At 47.9% G+C, this 25,952-nt stretch overlaps 1 protein-coding gene across 6 annotated transcripts in view; it reads left to right on the top strand.

The window, feature by feature from the left end:
- The window catches only part of SLC35F4 (solute carrier family 35 member F4), a 402,934-nt gene that overhangs the window by 320,147 nt on the left and 56,835 nt on the right, over positions 1 to 25,952 (top strand). For all 6 annotated transcript variants that reach the window (XM_063947987.1, XM_063947984.1, XM_063947985.1 and 3 more), the window contains one exon: positions 3,677 to 3,896. In XM_063947987.1, the coding sequence (XP_063804057.1) occupies positions 3,677 to 3,896 (220 nt within the window). The remainder of the gene's footprint in view (positions 1 to 3,676; positions 3,897 to 25,952) is intronic.

The following is a 25,952-nucleotide window of genomic DNA, read 5'->3' as shown; positions in this document are numbered from 1 at the left end:
CAATACTTCCATGTGCCGTTTGGAATCTGCATCACCTGACCACTGTCGTGTCCATAAACATCTTCTGGCAGATATGGACATCGCACTTACTCTTGATGCCAGAGTTAAATGCTCTATAGTCAATAAAATACTGTCCCTGTCAAGGGTATCAATATTTTCAGTCAGGGAATCCGACCAAGCCACCCCAGTGCTGCACATCCAGGCTGAGGCGATCGCTGGTCGCAGTATAACACCAGTATGTGTGTATATACTTTTTAGGATATTTTCCAGCCTTCTATCAGCTGGCTCCTTGAGGGCGGCCGTATCTGGAGACGGTAACGCCACTTGTGATAAGCGTGTGAGCGCCTTATCCACCCTAAGGGGTGTTTCCCAACGCGCCCTAACTTCTGGCGGGAAAAGGTATACCGCCAATAATTTTCTATCGGGGGAAACCCACGCATCATCACACACTTCATTTAATTTATCTGATTCAGGAAAAACTACAGGTAGTTTTTTCACACCCCACATAATACCCTTTTTTGTGGTACTTGTAGTATCAGAAATATGTAACACCTCCTTCATTGCCCTTAACATGTAACGTGTGGCCCTAAAGGAAAATACGTTTGTTTCTTCACCGTCGACACTGGAGTCAGTGTCCGTGTCTGTGTCTGTGTCGACCGACTGAGGTAAATGGGCGTTTTAAAGCCCCTGACAGTGTTTGAGACGCCTGGACAGGTACTAATTTGTTTGCCGGCCGTCTCATGTCGTCAACCGACCTTGCAGCGTGTTGACATTATCACGTAATTCCCTAAATAAGCCATCCATTCCGGTGTCGACTCCCTAGAGAGTGACATCACCATTACAGGCAATTGCTCCGCCTCCTCACCAACATCGTCCTCATACATGTCGACACACACGTACCGACACACAGCACACACACAGGGAATGCTCTGATAGAGGACAGGACCCCACTAGCCCTTTGGGGAGACAGAGGGAGAGTTTGCCAGCACACACCAAAACGCTATAATTATACAGGGACAACCTTTATATAAGTGTTTTCCCTTATAGCATCTTAATATATAATCATATCGCCAAATAAGTGCCCCCCCTCTCTGTTTTAACCCTGTTTCTGTAGTGCAGTGCAGGGGAGAGCCTGGGAGCCTTCCCACCAGCAGTTCAGTGAGGGAAAATGGCGCTGTGTGCTGAGGAGAATAGGCCCCGCCCCCTTTTCGGCGGGCTTCTTCTCCCGTTTTTCTGACAACCTGGCAGGGGTTAAATACATCCATATAGCCCCAGAGGCTATATGTGATGTATTTTTAGCCAGTATAGGTACTTTCATTGCTGCCCAGGGCGCCCCCCCCAGCGCCCTGCACCCTCAGTGACCGTTGGTGTGAAGTGTGCTGAGAGCAATGGCGCACAGCTGCAGTGCTGTGCGCTACCTCATGAAGACTGAGAAGTCTTCAGCCGCCGATTTCTGGACCTCTTCTCTCTTCAGCATCTGCAAGGGGGTCGGCGGCGCGGCTCCGGTGACCCATCCAGGCTGTACCTGTGATCGTCCCTCTGGAGCTAGTGTCCAGTAGCCTAAGAAGCCAATCCATCCTGCACGCAGGTGAGTTCACTTCTTCTCCCCTAAGTCCCTCGTTGCAGTGAGCCTGTTGCCAGCAGGACTCACTGAAAATAAAAAACCTAATAAAACTTTTACTCTAAGCAGCTCTTTAGGAGAGCCACCTAGATTGCACCCTTCTCGGCCGGGCACAAAAACCTAACTGAGGCTTGGAGGAGGGTCATAGGGGGAGGAGCCAGTGCACACCACATGATCCTAAAGCTTTTACTTTTGTGCCCTGTCTCCTGCGGAGCCGCTAATCCCCATGGTCCTGACGGAGTCCCCAGCATCCACTTAGGACGTCAGAGAAATTATATTTCAAATACTGAACAACTTTCTGCTATAACCAATCATAGGTATTTTATCTTAATTATGTTCAGAGCCACTCAAGACCACACTATCAAGTATACTCTAATAGGCCCTACACACTGGCCGATTTTCTGAAAGATATGAACGATCTCGTTCATAAATGAACGAGAACTCGTTCATATCTTTCAGTGTGGAGACTCCAGCGATGAACGATGCGCGGCCCCGCGCTCGTTCATCGCTGGTCTCCCGTCGGCTGTGCATGCAGGCCAATATGGACGATCTCGTCCATATTTGCCTGCACTTCAATGCAGCCGCGTGACGGGGGGAGTGAAGAAACTTCACTCCCCCGTCACTGCCCCCCCGCCGCCGGGTCGCTCGTCGGCCGTATCCGCCGTCGGGCAGCTCGGCGGCGGGTCGGCCAGTGAGTAGGGCCCTTTAAGTTATGCTGTTCTTATCCTCCTTTATCGCACACAAACATGCAATGTTAGTGAGACAGCTGTAATTATCCAAGCAGGTCAAGCATAGATGGATTTTCCAATGTTTTCTGTTAATAGCTCAGCACACAAGCATGTTTAAGTTTCTCATAACACGTGTTAGTAATTGAACATAGCATGCATTAGTGAAGATCCTTTATATCAGATGAACTTTTCTCCTTATGTTAATAACAGTCACAAACAGTCATGAAATAGAAGAACTTTCCATATATATAGGCTCCTGCTATTATCCAAGCAAGTCATGCGTGATTTAGCCTTTAGTATAGCCATACCTCCCTACATGACCCTCTCCAGGAGGGTGTGGTTCGTTTTATCGACAGTATCTAGGTCGACAATGTTTTTTGTGTCGTTTTCTTCGTAGAGTGACCGGGATCCCAAATTAGTGCACCGCGTCCCCTCGCATGGCTCGCTTCGCTCGCCATGCTTCGGGCATGGTGCCTTCGCTCCGCTACCGCTTTGCTCGGCACACTTTACCGTTCCAATCGTAGTCCACGTGGATCGTTAAGTATGAAAAAATTAAAAAAATTTAAAAAATGTGAAAAACTCATGTCGACCTTTAGACCTGTCGACCTAGCACATGTTGACCTAGAAACCCTGTCGACCTTCCATCCATGTCGACCTAGTGACTGTCGACCTATAGTGGTCGACCTAAACATTGTCGACCTAGACACTGTCGATCTTCAGACCGGATCCCCTCCAGGAGGGACACAATGCTCTGCTTCTTGACTTTTCCTTAATTTATGATTGCCGACACCTGTATTGAACAGGGTAATGGATAAGAAAGGTGTTTCAGAACAGGTGATGGCAAGCATAAATTAAGAGGGAAGTCCAGGAGCAGAGCATTCTGTCCCTCCTGGAGAGGGTCATGTTGGGAGGTATGGTATAGCAGTTCATATCATTCAGTATGATGGAAAGTATAATATACTGTAGCCTTATCTGGAGTCTCCGGGTGTTCTCAAAGCACACTCCTCCCCCCAAAAAAGCAATAGGGTTTTCACACCCCATATGGGGTTGATCTGTTGACTGTCGACCTAATATTAGGGTTGATCATTAGATCCATACCCGTTTCATAACAGCAAAAACATTAAATGGAGCAGCCAGAGTAATGTATGTGTTAAACAATTAGGGGCTGTAACAATCAACTTCTTAACTGATGTTTTAAAGATACCAGTGTATTGTAATCTGGGGGTAACACAAACGCACTAGTGTTTGTGTGCACCTTTGTGACACTCTCTGAACACAATCATTACAATAATTTTTGTTTTCTTTTGTTCTGTTTTCTTCCCCACAGGGAATGTAGTAGAATATTTGGAGAAGATGGTTTGACGTTGAAGCTCTTTCTTAAAAGGACTGCACCTTTTTCCATTCTATGGACGTTGACTAATTACCTCTACTTACTTGCTCTTAAGAAGCTGACGGCCACTGATGTGTCTGCTCTCTTCTGCTGCAACAAAGCCTTTATGTTCCTACTTTCATGGATTGTGCTTAAAGACAAGTTCATGGGTGTACGGGTAAGAACTCAAATTTGTCTTTTATACCCAGCTCACTGTACTTTATATCATATTTCTCCACCCAAATGCTATAAATTACAACATGTTCTTATCGTCCTCATTATACTAACTGAATCCCTATTATGAGAAGTGCTCTAGCTGCCAAATATAGCACAGAGCACTTGTGCTTTATAAACCACCCAGGATACATACAAATGAGAGGTGGTGGACAAAGTACAAAGGCACAAGATTACGTCACGTCAGTCCTGCACTGACATCTAAGCAGAGAGTAAATACACAAATACAGTACATTATTCAACCTCAGTAGAGGAGAGACAAACAGAGCTGTAGCATATAGAGTCACTGAATGCGGCAAAGTTACAGAGACAGCTAAGTCACTCCCTAATATTTACGTTAGAGATGAGCGGGTTCGGTTTCTCTGAATCCGAACCCGCCAGAACTTCATGTTTTTTTTCACGGGTCCGAGCGACTCGGATCTTCCCGCCTTGCTCGGTTAACCCGAGCGCGCCCGAACGTCATCATGACGCTGTCGGATTCTCGCGAGGCTCGGATTCTATCGCGAGACTCGGATTCTATATAAGGAGCCGCGCGTCGCCGCCATTTTCACACGTGCATTGAGATTGATAGGGAGAGGACGTGGCTGGCGTCCTCTCCGTTTAGAATTAGAATAGATTAGAGAGACACTTGATTTACTAATTTTGGGGAGCATTAGGAGTACTCAGTAGTGTACAGTGCAGAGTTTTGCTGATAGTGACCAGTGACCACCACTTTTATTTATAATCCGTTCTCTGCCTGAAAAAAGCGATACACAGCACACAGTGACTCAGTCACATACCATATCTGTGTGCACTGCTCAGGCTCAGGCCAGTGTGCTGCATCATCTATATATATTATATATCTGTCTGACTGCTCAGCTCACACAGCTTATAATTGTGGGGGAGACTGGGGAGCACTACTGCAGTGCCAGTTATAGGTTATAGCAGGAGCCAGGAGTACATAATATTATATTAAAATTAAACAGTGCACACTTTTGCTGCAGGAGTGCCACTGCCAGTGTGACTAGTGACCAGTGACCTGACCACCAGTATATAATATTAGTAGTATACTATCTCTTTATCAACCAGTCTATATTAGCAGCAGACACAGTACAGTGCGGTAGTTCACGGCTGTGGCTACCTCTGTGTCGGCACTCGGCAGCCCGTCCATAATTGTATATACCAGTGACCTAACCGTGGTTTTTTTTTCTTTCTTTCTTTATACATACATACTAGTTACGAGTATACTATCTCTTTATCAACCAGTCTATATATTAGCAGCAGACACAGTACAGTGCGGTAGTTCACGGCTGTGGCTACCTCTGTGTCGGCACTCGGCAGCCCGTCCATAATTGTATATACCACCTAACCGTGTTTTTTTTTTCTTTCTTTATACATACATACTAGTTACGAGTATACTATCTCTTTATCAACCAGTCTATATATTAGCAGCAGACACAGTACAGTGCGGTAGTTCACGGCTGTGGCTACCTCTGTGTCGGCACTCGGCAGCCCGTCCATAATTGTATATACCACCTAACCGTGGTTTTTTTTTCTTTCTTTATACATACATACTAGTTACGAGTATACTATCTCTTTATCAACCAGTCTATATATTAGCAGCAGACACAGTACAGTGCGGTAGTTCACGGCTGTGGCTACCTCTGTGTCGGCACTCGGCAGCCCGTCCATAATTGTATATACCACCTAACCGTGGTTTTTTTTTCTTTCTTTATACATACATACTAGTTACGAGTATACTATCTCTTTATCAACCAGTCTATATATTAGCAGCAGACACAGTACAGTGCGGTAGTTCACGGCTGTGGCTACCTCTGTGTCGGCACTCGGCAGCCCGTCCATAATTGTATATACCACCTAACCGTGTTTTTTTTTTCTTTCTTTATACATACATACTAGTTACGAGTATACTATCTCTTTATCAACCAGTCTATATATTAGCAGCAGACACAGTACAGTGCGGTAGTTCACGGCTGTGGCTACCTCTGTGTCGGCACTCGGCAGCCCGTCCATAATTGTATATACCACCTAACCGTGGTTTTTTTTTCTTTCTTTATACATACATACTAGTTACGAGTATACTATCTCTTTATCAACCAGTCTATATATTAGCAGCAGACACAGTACAGTGCGGTAGTTCACGGCTGTGGCTACCTCTGTGTCGGCACTCGGCAGCCCGTCCATAATTGTATATACCACCTAACCGTGGTTTTTTTTCTTTCTTTATACATACATACTAGTTACGAGTATACTATCTCTTTATCAACCAGTCTATATATTAGCAGCAGACACAGTACAGTGCGGTAGTTCACGGCTGTGGCTACCTCTGTGTCGGCACTCGGCAGCCCGTCCATAATTGTATACTAGTATCCAATCCATCCATCTCCATTGTTTACCTGAGGTGCCTTTTAGTTGTGCCTATTAAAATATGGAGAACAAAAATGTTGAGGTTCCAAAATTAGGGAAAGATCAAGATCCACTTCCACCTCGTGCTGAAGCTGCTGCCACTAGTCATGGCCGAGACGATGAAATGCCAGCAACGTCGTCTGCCAAGGCCGATGCCCAATGTCATAGTACAGAGCATGTCAAATCCAAAACACCAAATATCAGTAAAAAGCCTCTTTTTTTCTTTGCGTCATGTGCTGTTTGGGGAGGGTTTTTTGGAAGGGACATCCTGCGTGACACTGCAGTGCCACTCCTAGATGGGCCCGGTGTTTGTGTCGGCCACTAGGGTCGCTAATCTTACTCACACAGCTACCTCATTGCGCCTCTTTTTTTCTTTGCGTCATGTGCTGTTTGGGGAGGGTTTTTTGGAAGGGACATCCTGCGTGACACTGCAGTGCCACTCCTAGATGGGCCCGGTGTTTGTGTCGGCCACTAGGGTCGCTAATCTTACTCACACAGTCAGCTACCTCATTGCGCCTCTTTTTTTCTTTGCGTCATGTGCTGTTTGGGGAGGGTTTTTTGGAAGGGCCATCCTGCGTGACACTGCAGTGCCACTCCTAGATGGGCCCGGTGTTTGTGTCGGCCACTAGGGTCGCTAATCTTACTCACACAGCTACCTCATTGCGCCTCTTTTTTTCTTTGCGTCATGTGCTGTTTGGGGAGGGTTTTTTGGAAGGGACATCCTGCGTGACACTGCAGTGCCACTCCTAGATGGGCCCGGTGTTTGTGTCGGCCACTAGGGTCGCTAATCTTACTCACACAGTCAGCTACCTCATTGCGCCTCTTTTTTTCTTTGCGTCATGTGCTGTTTGGGGAGGGTTTTTTGGAAGGGCCATCCTGCGTGACACTGCAGTGCCACTCCTAGATGGGCCCGGTGTTTGTGTCGGCCACTAGGGTCGCTAATCTTACTCACACAGCTACCTCATTGCGCCTCTTTTTTTCTTTGCGTCATGTGCTGTTTGGGGAGGGTTTTTTGGAAGGGCCATCCTGCGTGACACTGCAGTGCCACTCCTAGATGGGCCCGGTGTTTGTGTCGGCCACTAGGGTCGCTAATCTTACTCACACAGCTACCTCATTGCGCCTCTTTTTTTCTTTGCGTCATGTGCTGTTTGGGGAGGGTTTTTTGGAAGGGACATCCTGCGTGACACTGCAGTGCCACTCCTAGATGGGCCCGGTGTTTGTGTCGGCCACTAGGGTCGCTTATCTTACTCACACAGCGACCTCGGTGCAAATTTTAGGACTAAAAATAATATTGTGAGGTGTGAGGTATTCAGAATAGACTGAAAATGAGTGTAAATTATGGTTTTTGAGGTTAATAATACTTTGGGATCAAAATGACCCCCAAATTCTATGATTTAAGCTGTTTTTTAGTGTTTTTGGAAAAAAACACCCGAATCCAAAACACACCCGAATCCGACAAAAAAAATTCGGTGAGGTTTTGCCAAAACGCGTTCGAACCCAAAACACGGCCGCGGAACCGAACCCAAAACCAAAACACAAAACCCGAAAAATTTCAGGCGCTCATCTCTAATTTACGTGTGTGTGTATACGTCTATATTAGAGATGAGCGGGCTTGGTTTTCCAAAAACCTGAGTGCACCCGGACTTCAGGGATCCGAGGGAATCCGAGCACCGGCTCAGGTTTTACCATTTTGCTTTGATTCCAAATCGAGGTAGAACGTAATCATACCAGATTCTTGTGGGGTTTGGATTCGATATAAGTGCCTGCAGCGGTGACTTGGGCGCCATTTCCAAGCAGATGCCGGATAGAACTCTGTGTCCCTGATGTCTATGCTGACTCCACACCAGTGCTGAGCTGACCTACAGCATCTGTCCATCAACTCCAATGCTGCTGAGCAGAACTATCTGTCCATCCACCACTGTGGTGCTGCTGAGCAGAACTATCTATCCATCCACCACTGTGGTGCTGCTGAGCAGAACTATCTGTCCATCCACCACTGCGGTGCTGCTGAGCAGAACTATCTGTCCATCCACCACTGCGGTGCTGCTGAGCAGAACTATCTGTCCATCCACCACTGCGGTGCTGCTGAGCAGAACTATCTATCCATCCAGCACTGCGGTGCTGCTGAGCAGAACTATCTGTCCATCCACCACTGCGGTGCTGCTGAGCAGAACTATCTGTCCATCCAGCACTGCGGTGCTGCTGAGCAGAACTATCTATCCATCCAGCACTGCGGTGCTGCTGAGCAGAACTATCTGTCCATCCAGCACTGCTGCTGAGCAGAACTATCTATCCATCCAGCACTGCGGTGCTGCTGAGCAGAACTATCTATCCATCCAGCACTGCGGTACTGCTGAGCAGAACTATCTATCCATTCAGCACTGCGGTACTGCTGAGCAGAACTATCTATCCATCCAGCACTGCGGTGCTGCTGAGCAGAACTATCTATCCATCCAGCACTGCGGTGCTGCTGAGCAGAACTATCTATCCATCCAGCACTGCGGTACTGCTGAGCAGAACTATCTATCCATCCAGCACTGCGGTGCTGCTGAGCAGAACTATCTATCCATCCAGCACTGCGGTGCTGCTGAGCAGAACTATCTGTCCATCCAGCACTGCTGCTGAGCTGAGCTTTCTGAGTGTCCACTCCATACCATACTTGCCTACCCTTCCGGAGTGGCTGGAAGGCTCCCAAAAATCGGGTGGCGCCCCTGGAAGTACAGGTAAGTCTCCCATTTTGGAAGTCGCCTCCTGCGACTGGGTGGGTGGTTCAGGCAGTCGATGACGTGATTCTTGCTGAATTGCATCATCATAGCCACACCCCCTGCACTATAATGGCAGTAATATCAGCATTACAAAGCAGGGAGTGTGGCTACAATGACGCGATCACAGTAACCACGCCCCCATTCTGCCTCCTCTCCACTCCATTGCCGCATCATATTTCCACCCCTCCCCGTCCTGACCCCCTGCTGAAAGCAGCCAGGATTTTGGCAACTATGCTCCATACCCCTTAGGCTATGGCCACACATAGTGGCCAAGCGGGTCCCGCTGAACGTGACGCGCTTTGCGGGGAGGGGGTTTCTATGTGCACATGGATCCTGTTCAGCGGGATCTCGCACTGTGGCACGGCCGCACTGTGTGAACACATACATTGAAATGTATGTGTTCTCATTGAAATCCCGCCGTCCTGTCATCCGGCCCAACTGCAGCATGCTGCGTTTGGAGCCGGCGGCGGTGGGACGGCCACACATTGGTGGGCGCCTGCATAAGCGCCCATGGGGAGTCATTAGACCCGGTCATTCACTGCAGTTTTTCGCAGCGAACGGGTCTGAACTGCGCATGCACCGGCGCCTCAGTGCGCTGGCGCATGGCAGCCATCGTTGCCTGGCGATTGCCTCTGAGACAGAGGCGGTCACTGGGCGGGAGGGGGCTGGACGGCGGTGTTAAGCCGCCATTTAGGGGGCGCGGTCCGGCCAATGCAGGCGTGGCCAGACCGTTGGGGGGGGGGCCGCGGCAACTGCGTGACGTCACACACTAAAGCTGCGCTGGTCGGGAGCTACTCTTGAAGTGCAAAGGCATCGCCCCTGTGCGATGCCTTTGCACTTCTGCGGGGGGGCCGGCACGGACATGCTGGGCGGACTAGCCCTGTGCTGGGCGTCCCCCCGCATGTCAGTGTGAATGATCGTAGCTGTGCTAAATTTAGCACAGCTACGATCAACTCGGAATGACCCCCCATGTGCAGTATCCTTGCGGCCAAGCGGGTCCCGCTGAACGGGACCCGCTTGGCCGCTATGTGTGGCTGTAACCTTAGTGTAATATTGGCCGAGCAAGATATACTGTAGAGGCAGTTAGCAGGTCATTGTTTATTATAGTTCAGGAACTTTTAAGTTACATTTATTGTTTAAGTGTGTTACACTCGTGGAGAACATTAACCCTTCATGCAGCTGTACACTGCAGGTGCAGGACAGAGCTCCATATAGGGCAGCTTTAACCCTTGGTGCACAGCACACTGGTGTTTTATATTTTTGTCACTGCCTGCAGAGGTGTCACCAGGTGTGGTAACACTAGGTGCGCACTCTGCATTTTTATTATACTCCCACCTCACCAAAGTTGTGGCCTAATTTAAAAGGGGCGTGGCCTCGCAGGATCTTCTCCTCTTCACTACCAGGGGCGTGTCCAGTTCCCCGGAGATGCTGGCCACCCCTGGAGACTAAGCAGTGTGTAGTGTCGGCTTTTTATCTGTGACTAAAGCTGAGTGCTGCAGGAGATTATCACACTGCAGCACACGGCTCCTGTCACGGCAGAACAGCTGCCATCTTGGTGTCACCCCTTCCGAGGGTGACACCCAGGTGCACGCCGCACCCCCCGCACTTGGCTTGCGACGCTACTGACTGTTTGCAGTGCAGCCCAGAGTGAAACTATTATATTTTGTGTTTAACCAGTGTGGTGCAGGTACCATTCCCCACTGAGTTCACATAATTAAATAAAACATAATTACTCCGCATGCCGTACCCTACTGAGTACACATCACATAAGCAGTGTGAGTGGTCATTTTTGAAAAAAAAGTTCAAGTAAATAAATAATACTATTATACTATACTTGGTTTTTTGGATGCAACTAGTGTGTGCTGTAGGTGCTATACCCCACTGTGTTCACATAAATATAAGCACTAAGTTGATATGGATCACGATCAGTCGATAGAAGAGCAGGAAGCAAGTACTAGTGCCATGGCTGCTGCCAGCCATGATAGTACTACAACATCTTCTAAAGATGGTCCAGGGGGGCAGAAAGTTTAGGAAAGGGTACCCGTAAAAAAAAAAAAAAAAGAGGGGTAGAGGTGTCACATTATCCACTTGCCTGGCATGGTCGCATCAGATGCGACCATGCCTGCAAGTGCTCTATCTGACCTGGTCGCACAGGATGTGACCAGTCAGATAGAGAGTGTTAGCAGCGGCAGGGAAGGGAAACTTCCCTCCGCTGCTGCTGTCAGAGGGATCGGAAGGTCCCTCTGCCTCCCTGCACTCTCCCCCTGTGTCTGCCGTGCTGCCGATTACTGCTTATCGGTCAGCACGGCAGGATCCCCCCCCCCCTCCAGCGGCTGCAGACAATGGCAGCTGCTGGGGAGAGTAAGTGAACCCTCCCAAGCCACCCCCTGACCCCCCCTGCATACCTTCAGGCTGTCCTGGCTTTCAAAATGAAAGCCGCGATAGTCGCAATGTTCCCGATGTTCCGATGGTCGCAATGTTCCCGATCGATGTTTCAAAGTTTGGAGAGAACAAAATATTTAAAAAAAAAAAAAATCCTTTTTTTTTGAAACTAAAATCATTTGGGATAGGGTTAAAGTCATGTTCTTCACTTAATTCACTCATTAAAAAAAATGACAATTTCGGAGCGGTTTTCGGCTAAATAAATCGTCAGTTAAGTGGTTAAAAACCGATAAATCAGTACCCAATAAAAAGAACACTAACGGGGGTTAAATTTCCCACAGCGCAGGGTTTTTCAGGCAGCTATATGATTTAGCTATTCAATTGCAGGACTGAAAATGGGACGTAGTTATTTCTATAGAAATCTCTGCGTCTTTTTTCTTTCACCTCCAGAGCAAGTCTGATTTTTCCAAAGATTTTAATTTCAGTAAAATTCACCAGGACTTGCTCTGGCACCCCGGCGGCACCCCACCCAGAGGAGTAATTAAGCAACTGGAAGTTTCTGATTAGCTTATTTAGTCAGTAATTACCTTTCAAAGTGGTGTCTGCATCCAGCATCGGGAGTTGATCTCCTGCTGCAGAATTGAGTATGTAGTGTGTGTGATGGTTTGTAAGTGTGTATAATGGCCCTCATTCCGAGTTGTTCGCTCGCTAGCTGCTTTTAGCAGCATTGCACACGCTAAGCCGCCGCCCTCTGGGAGTGTATCTTAGCATAGCAGAATTGCGAACAAAAGATTCGCAAAATTGCGAATAGAAATTTCTTAGCAGTTTCTGAGTAGCTCGACACTTACTCTGCCACTGCGATCAGTTCAGTCAGTTTCGTTCCTGGTTTGACGTCACAAACACACACAGCGTTCGCCCAGACACTCCCCCGTTTCTCCAGCCACTCCCGCGTTTTCCCCAGAAACGGCAGCATTTTTTCACACACACACCCATAAAACGGTCAGTTTCCGCCCAGAAACACCCACTTCCTGTCAATCATACTCCGATCACCAGAACGAAGAAAAATCCTCATAATGCCGTGAGTAAAATACCTAACTTTTGAGTAAAATAACTAAGCGCATGCGCTCTGCGAACGTTGCGCATGCGCAGTAAGCGACTAATCGCAATATAGCAAAATTCGGCAACGAGCGAACAACTCGGAATGAGGGCCAATGTGTGTAAGTGAAGGTGTGTGTGCATGAGTATCTGTTTGTGTGTGACCGCCGGTATGTATGTGACCCTCCCTTGCAGTGTAATCCCCATAGAGGTAGCAGCTGGGAGAAATACATCTCCCAGAAGCCCTTACAACTTCTAGCAACTCTGGATCCTCCCAGCAGCCCTTGAGATTTCCAGTAAACCCCCCCCCCCCCCCCAGTGGGAATATAAATCGGAGACCACCAGGAGCCGGAGGTCCCCAGAGAGGTGAGTATCATTTAAAAAAAAAAAAACAATTTAGTGCACCACAGGGTTTGCAGCACTGAAAACCCAGCAACCACTTTTTTTAAATTGGATACCATGGGTATTAGGAGCATGCATATCCACGGTAATCCAAAATTAGGCGTGAGGTATGCAAGTTTTTTTTACCTTGCTAAACCTCGCTCCCAATTGAATTCCCCCTAAGGCTGAAAAACAAACTGTGTGTCAAAAATCTCAGAAGAATCTAGAGATGTCCACGTTAGCCATGCATGTCTGACATTTCTCAGACTGTACTCAAAGAGAAGCCTCCTTACAACATTTCTGCACCATCTGAAAATATGAGGATGAGCAGTACAAGTAAAGATGGTGAGGATGATTACATAATAGAAAATAGGGATGCTACTGTGGAAGTGGAACAGGATGAGAGAGACATTTGTATGATATCTGAAGCTAATAAGGGATGATGAGGATGTTGATGATGTTGTTTGTGTAAGTCAGCCACCAGTGGTGGCATTTTTTGCCCATGATTAAAAAAAATCCTTTGTGATACCTGGGCATAAGCCCAAAAAAGTAATCTCTTGGGTGTGGGATTAGTTTTACCCAAATCATTTGTGAATGCATCTTCTCATTAACCATCTAGGCACCTCCTCCATGTTACATCATAGTTCATGAAATTTATTTTACAAAATTATAATAATTTGTTGTACTTAACACCCTCATCATAAACCTTCTCATTAGTGATCGGAGGCAGTTCTTCCAAAAAATTAGTTTGTGGGAGCCCAAACAAAACAAGCACTTCACCCACCAAAGTGGCAGTTCCTTTTGATGAAGTGTTTGGTTTGTTTATCTGTGTGTATCCTTCGTAAAAGTGGATGGGAGGGCCCAAGGACAATTTCTTCCTGCACCACTTTTCTTTTTTTGGGCATCATTCTTGTATTCTTGTATGGCTGTTTCTCTCCTGACTTGCCGCAAATCTGAAGGTCGATATAGTCCACATCTCACTTTTATTTATTTTATAATCAATCAATCAACCAGTCATTTCGTTTATGGCCTTTTCTCTCCTGACTTGCTGAAAAACAGAAAATCAATATAGTCCATGGGGTAAATTTACTAAGAATCGTATTTTCCCGTTTGAGGTCAAAGTTCAATCACGAATGACATCGAAAGTGTAAATATGCAACTTTTTGAATTGATTACGACTAATTTACTAAGCTGCCGTATTCTGCATTTTCGTTTTTTTCCGATGTCGATGTCATTTGTTTTTTTAGGCAGTGTTTTACGTGAGTGACTTGTAAAACACTGCCGACTTTAATACAATGAATCTCGGCCGGATCTGAGAGATCCGTGCAGGGCTTCATTGTGCACCTTGTAAAAAAAAAATGTTTAAACTTAAAAAAAAAATTTCGTGGGGTTCCCCCTCCTAAGCCAAACCAGCCTCGGGCTCTTTGAGCCGGCCCTGGTTGCAAAAATATTGGAAAAAAATTGACAGGGGTTCCCCCATATTTAAGCAACCAGCACCGGGCTCTGCGCCTGGTCCTGGTTTCAAAAATACGGGGGACAAAAAGCGTAGGGGTACCCCGTATTTTTGAAACCAGCACCGGGCTCCACTAGCTGGACAGATAATGCCACAGCCGGGGGTCACTTTTATACAGTGCCTTGCGGCCGTTGCATCAAATATCCAACTAGTCACCCCTGGCCGGGGTACCCTGGGGGAGTGGGGACCCCTTCAATCAAGGGGTCCCCCCCCCCCCAGCCACCCAAAGGCCAGGGGTGAAGCCCGAGGCTGTCCCCCCCATCCAATAGGCTGCGGATGGGGGGCTGATAGCCTTTGTTGAAAGTAATGAATATTGTTTTTAGTAGCAGTACTACAAGTCCCAGCAAGCCTCCCCCGCAAGCTGGTACTTGGAGAACCACAAGTACCAGCATGCAGCAGAAAACCGGGCCCGCTGGTACCTGTAGTACTACTACTAAAAAAATACCCCAATAAAGACATTACACACACACCTTGAAAGTATAACTTTAATGCATACATACACACCACCATATACACATACTTACCTTATGTTCACACGAGGGTCGGTCCTCTTCTCCAGTAGAATCCATGGTGTACCTGTTGAAAAAATCCTACTCACCAAATCCAGTGTAGAGGGCTCCTCGGATAATCCATTTGTAATCCACGTACTTGTAAAAATAAAAAAACGGGACACCCGACCACGAACTGAAAGGGGACCCATGTTTTCACATGGGACCCCTTTCCCCGAATGCCAGAAACCCCCTCTGACTGATGTCTAAGTGGGTTTCTTCAGCCAATCAGGGAGTGCCACGTTGTGGCACCCTCCTGATCGGCTGTGTGCTCCTGTACTGTATGACAGGCGGCACACGGCAGTGTTACAATGTAGCGCCTATGCGCTCCATTGTAACCAATGGTGGGAACTTTGTGGTCAGCGGTGAGGTCACTTTCGGTCAACCGCTGACCTCAAAGTTCCCACCATTGGTTACAATGGAGCGCATAGGCGCTACATTGTAACACTGCCGTGTGCCGCCTGTCATACAGTACAGGAGCACACAGCCGATCAGGAGGGTGCCACAACGTGGCGCTCCCTGATTGGCTGAAGAAACCCACTTAGACATCAGTCAGAGGGGGTTTCTGGCATTCGGGGAAAGGGGTCCCATGTGAAAACATGGGTCCCCTTTCAGTTCGTGGTCGGGTGTCCCGTTTTTTTATTTTTACAAGTACGTGGATTACAAATGGATTATCCGAGGAGCCCTCTACACTGGATTTGGTGAGTAGGATTTTTTCAACAGGTACACCATGGATTCTACTGGAGAAGAGGACCGACCCTCGTGTGAACATAAGGTAAGTATGTGTATATGGTGGTGTGTATGTATGCATTAAAGTTATACTTTCAAGGTGTGTGTGTAATGTCTTTATTGGGGTATTTTTTTAGTAGTAGTACTACAGGTACCAGCGGGCCCGGTTTTCCGCTGCATGCTGGTACTTGTGGTTCTCCAAGTACCAGCTTGCGGGGGAGGCTTGCTGGGACTTGTAGTACTGCTACTAAAAACAATATTCATTACTTTCAACAAAGGCTATCAGCCCCCCATCCGCAGCCTATTGGATGGGGGGGACAGCCTCGGGCTTCACCCCTGGCCCTTGGGTGGCTGGGGGGGGGACCCCTTGATTGAAGGGGTCCCCACTCCCCCAGGGTACCCCGGCCAGGGGTGACTAGTTGGATATTTGATGCCACGGCCGCAAGGCACTGTATAAAAGTGACCCCCGGCTGTGGCATTATCTGTCCAGCTAGTGGAGCCCGGTGCTGGTTTCAAAAATACGGGGGACCCCTACGCTTTTTGTCCACCGTATTTTTGGAACCAGGACCAGGCGCAGAGCCCGGTGCTGGTTGCTTAAATATGGGGGAACCCCTGTCAATTTTTTTCCCATATTTTTGCAACCAGGGCCGGCTCAAAGAGCCCGAGGCTGGTTTGGTTTAGGAGGGGGGACCCCACGCATTTTTTTTTGGAAAAATTATAACATTTCCCACCCCTTCCCACTGAAAAACATGCACGGATCTCATGGATCCGTGCATGCCTATACAAACACGGGATAAAAAAGCAGGTCTGGTTTTTTTTAGCACTTTTTCACGATTTGTATTTTAGCACGGCAGTGTTTGGCTATTGTCGGCAGTGTTTGTGTTTTGCACTTTTTAGTAAATGACCGATTTCTACCAAATTGCAGGCGTATTTGACCGATGGTGTATTGATTCGTGATTTTTTCCTAGGACTTCCAAAATATTACGAATGCCCTCATCACTGCCGAGATTTTTGCTTAGTAAATTACCGAGATGACACTTTGAAGAAAAAACGGCATCTCGGTCAAAATCGGGACCTTAGTAAATATACCCCCATGTCTCAATTTATTTATTTTATAATTAATCAATCTATCATTCTTTTACATGTCTTCCATTATACTCCACCTCCATTTCCCTGTACTTCCTTTGGGTCTCTGAGCTAGCTCTTGATTAATGAAAACATTGTTGATTACTTTCTATAAGGTAGTATGGTTTATTATGTTTCCCAGATGTGCCATTTTTTAAGTTGAACAGCCACTTGTGTGTGCCACCCACTGTTGTCGCTTAGCTTAGTCAGCCAGCTAGCTTGGTGCAACCTATCTAGTGGCAGAAGGGGAAGTGTGGTAAACAGGAACCAGTGTTGTTTAATCGGTTAAGCCTAGGAAAGCCATGCATTTGGAGAATAGGAAATGTGAGATTTATGATGATGGCTGATGCTGCGACAGCTGGCTGGTGACTAGGGAGTAGATCTCTGTTAGTAATGCCCCTTTCACACCACCCAAATAACCTGGTATGGTCAACACAGGTCTAAGTGCGGGTATGTTCTGATTCCCCAGGTCACCTGACCCAGTATTTCAACCCAGGAATAAAGCAGGGTTATTGCCAGGTTATTACTGGGTCAGGTGCTTGGAGATTATCTGATCTCTGACCTTGGCACACGTCACCACGCACATTTGCACAATTTGCCGGATTGGTGCCACCAGTGTAAAAGGGATCTCAAGCAGGTTGCACCTAGGAAGGACCTGTGTAGAAGTCCCGGGTGAAACTCGGTTTAGCAATGTGAAAGCGGTATTAGTGACAGGGCCATGAACATTTACGGGTGGGGTATAGAAAATCGGGTGGGGTATAGAAAATCTACAATGTCTAGGTTGACATTCATTAGGTTGACCCCATATGGTCGACGTGTGTTAGGTCAACACTGACAACAAGTTGACACAGGAAAAGGTAGACAGGTACAGTGGTCGACACATGAAAAGGAAGATGCAGGAAATGGTTGACACAAAAAGGTTGATGCAACTTTTTTTGTGTTGCTTTTACATTCAGAGCACAGGGAACCCCAATTAGTGTCCTTGCATGGATTGCTGTTCTCGCCATGCTGCAGGCAAGATGCCTCGCTCTGCTACCGCTGCACTCGGCACAGGTTACTATTCCCAATTGTAGTCCACATGGATGGTAAACTATGAAAAAAAGGTGTGCAAAAAACACTTAAAAAGTTGTGTCGACTATATCTGTGTTGACCATTGCCATGTCGACTATTTGAACTTGTCGATCTTTTGTACCTATTGACCTTTTGTCAGTGACGACCTAATGCATGTCGAACATATGGGGTCGACCTATTGTTAGTCAACCTATACATTGTCTACCTAAACATTGGAACCCAACATTTACTGTGTAATGTATAATGGTTACTGGTCTGTGGCCATCCTGACGAAATAAAGCCATAGTGGAGAAGTCCAGAGTCAGTGTGTGCTTCCACCGGCACTCTGGCATGAAATGAATCAGTAACCCTGCTTGGATGTCCACCTTGAGGGATACTTGTCCACAACATATATATGTAGATGAGGTGGCACTCCAATGCTGATACTCAGTGAACAAATGGTGCTTTAATTCTTTCAGTGTTTCGGGGTACGTAAGCCCATCATCAGGACACACAGTGACAGTGCTCTCAAAACAGGTTTATATACTTATATACAAAAGGTCCCTCCAGCCTCCAGTCCATCCACCCGGCATCCGTGATTCACTTCCGGTTTCTGCGATGGTGTCATACCGTATAAGACGTCCGCCGGGTCCCGCTGCTGGGTTGCTGTGGGTAACTAACAAAAACAGTTGTTATAGCAACTGTTAGCAGAAAACTTACTTTTAAATCAGCTGAAAAAGACATACGCGAGTCCGGAAATGCTGAGGGGCGTGGCCTGCACGGGAGACGTAGTGATGCCTAGCGCCCAGTTACTTGAAGGCTGGCTACTGCAGTGGTGGCTGTCCTACACTGCAGTCCACACAGTCAGAGGCAGTGTGGGTGGTAGGCTGGTATGCAGCGGGTGCAGTGTAAGTGCCAGACACTCTCTTTGATCTCTTCCCTGCGGTCGGCTGTGGCTTCTTGTTCTGCTGGGGCTCAGAGCTGATGCTCAGGGAAACCTGCTCCTTCTTCTGATTCTCATAGCCCAGCTGGAAGACCAACAACTTTATGGGTGCTGCACTGCTTCACATTGCACAGCCAGACTCTAAAGTTGCTTTTTCCTGTCTAGAAACAATTACACTCTATTAGCGAAGCCCCAAATGTTACTTTGTAGCTGACACAGTAAATAGCAACAAAGTTTCCTCCCTGTTTTGTTTCAAAATGATTCCCAAAGTCAGGTTGTTATAGGAATGACTGATGGGAGATGCAGACAATAAAATCCTGTCCCTGCACTTCTACTGTATGATGTTTTACATTAAACTCTCCCTATTTCCCTGGGAGCAGAATACTTGCCTTTGCTCTTATACATGGGTGGCTGGTTTTTTTGTAGTACGTTAGCCCCTTGGAAAACTAATAACTATAAAATTGTTTTTCCCTGTAACACAAAAGCTGGACTTGTAGTTTGTCTTGCACATGGTGCCTCTGTCCCTGGTGTGATCTCTTCCTTTCTGCCCCCTAGCGCCACCGGTAGTTCCACCTCTGACCCTTCACCCCTTTCCTAGTACCGTCACCACTCACCCATAGCAGTCCTCATGTTGGTGTTTCTACCCCCTATATTTTAAATAGGAACAGTACGCACATTCAGCGCACAGCCCAAAAAGGGGTGTGATCTTGCTGGGAAGGGGCATGGCCACACAATAGTACGCCCAATTCAAATTACGCCACACAGTAGTGCAACTTTATTCACATTTTATCATGCAATAGTGTCCCTTATTCATGTTACATCACACAGCAGTACCACTTTACCTTATATACGTTACTCTTTACAGTAGTTCCCCTTATTCACATTACATCACACTAAATTGCTCCTTATTCACATTGCACCACACCATATTGCTCTTTATTCACATTAGACCACGCAGTAGTGCCTTCTCTCTACGTTATGCTACACAGTGGAGCACCTTATACACATAATGCTACACATTAGAAATGCCTTTATACACATATTACCAGAGTAATGCCCCTTACACATGACATTAATGTCATTATACACATAATGCACCTTACACATTATGCCAACCTTTATCAATGCCCTTTTACACATAATGTTCCTTACACATATGCCACACATTCTTAATGCCCTTATACATATAATGATGCTCATATTGTCCCTTTCACATATGCCACATATTATTAGTGCCCTTATACACATAATGACACACAAAGTGTCCCTTACACATTTGCCGCACATTATTAATGCATTTATACACAAGACACACATAATACCCCTTACACATGTGCTGAACACTATTGCACAACCAACCCCCGCACACAGCACTCACATGGCCGCTAACACTGTGACCTCTGCCTCTGCTTGGATACAGATGTGTCCTCATACATCTTCCCTTAATACACCATGCAGCAGGAGATGCCTGGCGTGAAGCAGCTGGCAGCTCTGCTAGCTTTGGGCACCTTTTTTAATGAAAATGCATCTTATTTGCATTTCTATGTGGCTAGGGTGCACACAGTGCCGGTGCTAGGGTGTTCGGCGCCCCCCTGCAAACTATAAATTTGCGCCCTCCTGTACTTTACAAAGGACAGCACACATAATGCTTATACACATAATGCTCCCTGTAGTAGTGGGACTTACACATGTAACGCCCCCTGCAGTAGTGATCCTCACACACGTAACGTCCCCTGTACCAGTGACACTTATACAAGACGCAGTGACGCTTACACACGTAACACCCCCTGAAGCAGTGACGCTTACACACATAATGCCCCCTGCAGCAGTGACGCTTATACAAGATGCAGTGACGTTTACATGTGTAACGCCCCCTGCAGAAGTGACGCTTACACACGTAACGTCCCCTGTAGCATTGACGCTTACACACGTAACGCACCCTGTAGCAGTGACGCTTGCACATGTAACGCCCCCTGTACCAGTGTCGCTTACACACGTAACGTCCCCTGCAGCAGTGGCACTTACACACGTAACGCACCCTGTAGCAGTGACGCTTGCACATGTAACGCCCCCCTGTACCAGTGTCGCTTACACACGTAACGTCCCCTGCAGCAGTGGCACTTACACACGTAACGCACCCTGTAGCAGTGACGCTTGCACATGTAACGCCCCCTGTACCAGTGTCGCTTACACACGTAACGTCCCCTGCAGCAGTGGCACTTACACACGTAACGCACCCTGTACCAGTAATGCTTGCACATGTAACGCCCCCTGTACCAGTGTCGCTTACACACGTAACGTCCCCTGCAGCAGTGGCACTTACACACGTAACGCACCCTGTAGCATTGACACTTACACACGTAACGCCCCCTGTACCAGTGATGCTTACACACGTAACGTCCCCTGTACCAGTAATGCTTGCACATGTAACTCCCCCTGTACCAGTGATGCTTATACAAGACGCAATGCCCCCTGAAGCAGTAACGCTTACACACATTATACTGCACAGTCACACATACACCACATACACATATACATGCACACACATGTACATACTGGGGGTCATTCCGTGTTGATCGCACGTAGCAACTTTTTGCTGCCTGTGCGATCAACTCGACGACGCCAATGGGGGAGGGTTTTTTTGCATAGCAAGGCTGCGATCGCTTGTGCAGCCCTGCTATGCAAAAAAAGTTTTGTGTAGAACTAGACCAGGGTAATAGTTACTTACCCTGTGCGATCGATCCAGCGATGCAGGTCCCGGAATTGATGTCAGACATCTGCCCTCCAAACGCCTGGACATGCCTGCGTACGCCGAACCACTCCCAGAAAACGGTCAGTTGACGGCCCGGAACGCCTTCCTCCTGTAAATCTTCTTGCGGTCGCCGATGTGACCTCCTTCTTCGTTTGCGGCATCGCTGCCCGGCGAAGGCTGTCACCGGACAATGACGCGCCTGTGCAATGCAGCCTCCGCGCATGCGCAGTTCCGACCCAATCGCACGGCTGCAAAGAAGTGCAGCGTGCGATCGGGTCGGAATGACCCCCACTGTACATACATACAGTCACACACACATACACACACACACACACTCTTTCCAGCCACTTATATAAAAAAGTCTGGAAACTCGTCCTCCGGTGATGCAGGCTGCAGCTTGGTCCCATGTAGCTCTGCCCCTTATTCCCATGAAGCTCCGCCCCTTTTATATCCGCCCAGCACACTGTGGAGGTAGAGGGGGCGCAGAAGGGGGAGATAAGCAATCATGAGGCACTATGGAAGGCTGTTTCCAAGTCCAGCAGGCAGGAGCGCACTGAGCACACAGCCGCCTTGTTTGCCAGCCAGGCCACACACCCCCGCCCAGCACACTGTGAGTCTGTGACGGGACGAGGAGAGGAGGCTTCATGATGCCGTCTCCGCTGCCTGTCATAGAGTTTGACAGGCGCAGCAGCCGACTTCAGCAGGGCAGGGGAACTCAGCACAGGGATGCAGAGCAGGAGGGAGAGCGCCTCTTCCCCCTGGCGCCTACCTGCACTGCATCCCTTTGCTGAGCGGTATGCGCCGGACCTGGGTGCACAAGCAGTTTTGCTGATTAAAATAAAATGCAACATGCCTATCATGTGTGGGACTGTGGCTGTATCTGCATGCAAAATGCTACATTACTGTGATTTCCAGGAATACACTTTAACATAGCATTTCGTATGCAGATATAGTCGCAGTCACACATAGAATATAGGCATGCCACATATCATTTTAATCACCAGAAGCTGCTTGTGCCCCATACCAAATGTTCTAGGCATTTGCCTAGTTTGCCTATGCCTAGGGCCGGCTATGGACCGGACACTTCTCTACCCCTCTCCTTGCCATTCACTTTAGCAGTATGGGTGGAGACTGCATTGCTGCCCCCAGCTGTCTGTCAGGGAAAGGCCTACCTATCACTCTGCCTCCGCTGGCCCAGTGCTGGTGTCAGTTTGCAGCTTCACAGCCCTCCCTGTCCTCCTAGCGGCCAAGCGGCTGGACCCCTTGGCTGGGTAGGGGGAAGGGGGGTTCTGTGTTCACACGGATCCTGTTCTGCGGGATGCCGCAGAACAGGATCTGGTCAGTGACACACGGGATTTCATAGAACACAGCCGCACTGTGTGAACATATATTAAAATGTATGTGTTCACACTGAAATCCCGTTGTCCTGCCATCTGTCTGCATGCTGCGGTTGGACCTGGCGGCGGCTGGACTTCCGCACATGTGTGGACGCCTGCATAGGCACCCATGTACGCTCTCCTTTCCGACCAAGCGGGTCCCGCTGAATGGGACCCGTTTGGACGTTATGTGTGGCCCTACACTAAGATGGCCATCGCCCATCTGCCAACTGGGATGCATTCAGCAGGGGAAGGGGCATAAAAGTCACACTACAGTTTGTGGCAGCTCCAATGGGGTGCCACATATATATTTATCAACGGGCCTAGAAAATGTACTCTCTACTGATTAGCCAAAACTCTGTGGTGGCTGGCCACACCCCCTCTGGAGCCTAGCCACACCCTTACGCTTGGGCCTATACCACTGTATTCCCTGGGGAGACCTTCATACCCCAGTCCAACACTGGCAACAGACGTTTGCAAAACAGACTTACGTGCAACTCTGAATTAGCCCCAAATTATCTCATGCCTCCTTAAATGAACAGAACAAAATATACCATAAAAGTATCTTGTATTCATTTGCTAACTGCCCTCCTGTAAAGGCCCATACACACTTATCGATAAAATGAGCAACGTGGCTCATTTTCCCCCTTCCTGAGTGATGTTGCTCATTTTATCGGCAAGTGTGTATGCCACCAGCGACGATCAATGTGCGGCCCTGCGGGTCGACAACGATCGTCGCTGTCGGCAGTGCATGCAAGCTCGATCTGGACTGTCGACCAGCAAGTGCATGCACGGCCGGCGACTGCATGACGTCACTGAGCGATATGAGCGGTTATATTGCTCAGTGTGTACGGGCGGCTGCCGACAGCCCGGCCCGGGAGGGGAAAAACTAGACGATGTCGCTCACAGAGCAACATCGTCTAGTGTGTATGGACCGTAACACTGTGTAAAAGACATGTTTGTTTTTAAATGATTTTGACCAATAAATACATCAGCCAATAAAGCTTATTTAGCAAAAATAGCAGGGCTCATTCATTTGCATGGGAAGAGATACAGATGGCCTGTCAGAGGGTCACTGGCCCATCGTAAATAACCAGACAGGGCTCACTCTCATGCCAGCTTGTTCTGTGGTTCAGGGAAAGATAAGCTCTGTCCCTATTTAGTGTCTGAGCAAAGAGGAAAATCTCACAGGTCACTGATCCCAGCCACAGAATTTATCTCCTACATTTCATTTCTGTTCATGCCTGCATTGTAGCATCATCATAGGCAGATGACCAACTTGCGCAGGATTGCCTGGATATGTATGCTGAATTCTGCTGTTTCATATCATATTGTTCTGTATCCAAATCCAGACACCATCAACTGAGTAATGAGAATAGGAAGAATATTAACTCCTTCATAGTCACAGATAGTTTACACCTTTCCAATCAGACCCATGTTTATGGTTGTGCAATGCTTTGCTTTAGCTGGGAATAACTTTTTAATATGTGAATCGCCTACTCTACCGTAACTTACGGGAGTCTCCCGATTTTCTAGGGTAGTCCCCTGCACCCCCGGAAGAGTGGGCATGTGAGGATGGGGTGGGACCTACTGGCGAGATTTTATGGTAATATGCCATTTTAGCACCACACCCTATTCAAATATGTGTGAATTGTGGCATTTTGCAGTAACACAACTAGTCCAGCTAGTTAGGCACCACTGAGGTAGGCTAAGGTTAGGCTGCATAGGTGGAGAGGTTAGGTTTAGGCTGCAGGGAGGGGGGGGGGGGGGTTAGGGTTAGGCACCACTGAGGACGGCTAAGGTTAGGCTGCACAGGAGGAAAGGTTAGGTTTTGGCTGCAGTAAGGGTAGGGGCGGAGTTAGGGTTAGGCACCACTGAGATAGCGCAAAGGTTAGGCTGCATAGGTGGAAAGGTTAGGTTTAGTCTGCAGGGAGGGGGGGGGCGGCGGGGGTTAGGGTTAGGCAACACTGAGGACGGCTAAGGTTAGGCTGCACAGGAGTAAAGGTTGGGTTTTGGCTGCAGGGAGGGGGGGCAGAGTTGGGGTTAGGCACCACTGAGGTAGGCTAAGGTTAGGCTGCATAGGTGGAAAGGTTAGGTTTAGGCTGCAGGAAGGGGAGGGGGTTAGGGTTAGGCACCACTGAGGATGGCAAAGGTTAGGCTGCACAGGAGGAAAGGTTAGGTTTTGTCTGCAGGGAGGGGGGGCGGAGTTAGGGTTAGGCACCACTGAGGCAGGCTAAGGTTAGGCTGCATAGGTGGAAAGGTTAGGTTTAGGCTGCAGGGAGGGGGGGTGTTTAGGGTTAGGCACCACTGAGGATGGCTAAGGTTAGGCTGCACAGGAAGAAAGGTTAGGTTTAGGCTGCAGGGAGGGGGCGCGGGGTTAGGGTTAGGCACTACCAGGGAGGATTAGGGTTAGACTGCAGGGTGGGGGGATGTTTTGGGTCAGGTTGCGGGAAGGGAAGGTTAGGTTAGGTGGTAGAGGATAAGGATTAGCGTAATGACCTTCCAGTTGATGGGATCCTGCACGTCGGGATGCAGCTGTCGGTATTCTGCCCACCGGAATTACAAGCATCGGGATCCCGATATCCACCCTCTGCTCTGTTGTTCCTGAAGTGGTCCCAATTACCCAGAGCAAGAGGATGGCTCAGTGGCTTAGGCATGTTAATGACAAATGGGAATTAAACGTTATGATGAATTAACCAGGGCACAGCCAATGTGATCCATCTATTTGTATTTGGGTATCTTCCGAGGCCTCCAGAATACCCATTTTCAGCAGACAACTGACTATATTCAAAACACCACTAACCTGACACTAAACAATATTTCAAATGGAAAATAATTAAAATATCTATCAGCTTAATCAACAGCTGCCAGTTATACAGGCACATCATAAGATGATAACGGCAAATTTAGAAAGGAGAAAATGCAACAAATATAT

Source organism: Pseudophryne corroboree, chromosome 12, assembly GCF_028390025.1.
Source record: "Pseudophryne corroboree isolate aPseCor3 chromosome 12, aPseCor3.hap2, whole genome shotgun sequence".
In the NCBI taxonomy this organism is placed as follows: domain Eukaryota; kingdom Metazoa; phylum Chordata; class Amphibia; order Anura; family Myobatrachidae; genus Pseudophryne; species Pseudophryne corroboree.
This window is presented reverse-complemented; position numbering and strand designations above follow the sequence as displayed.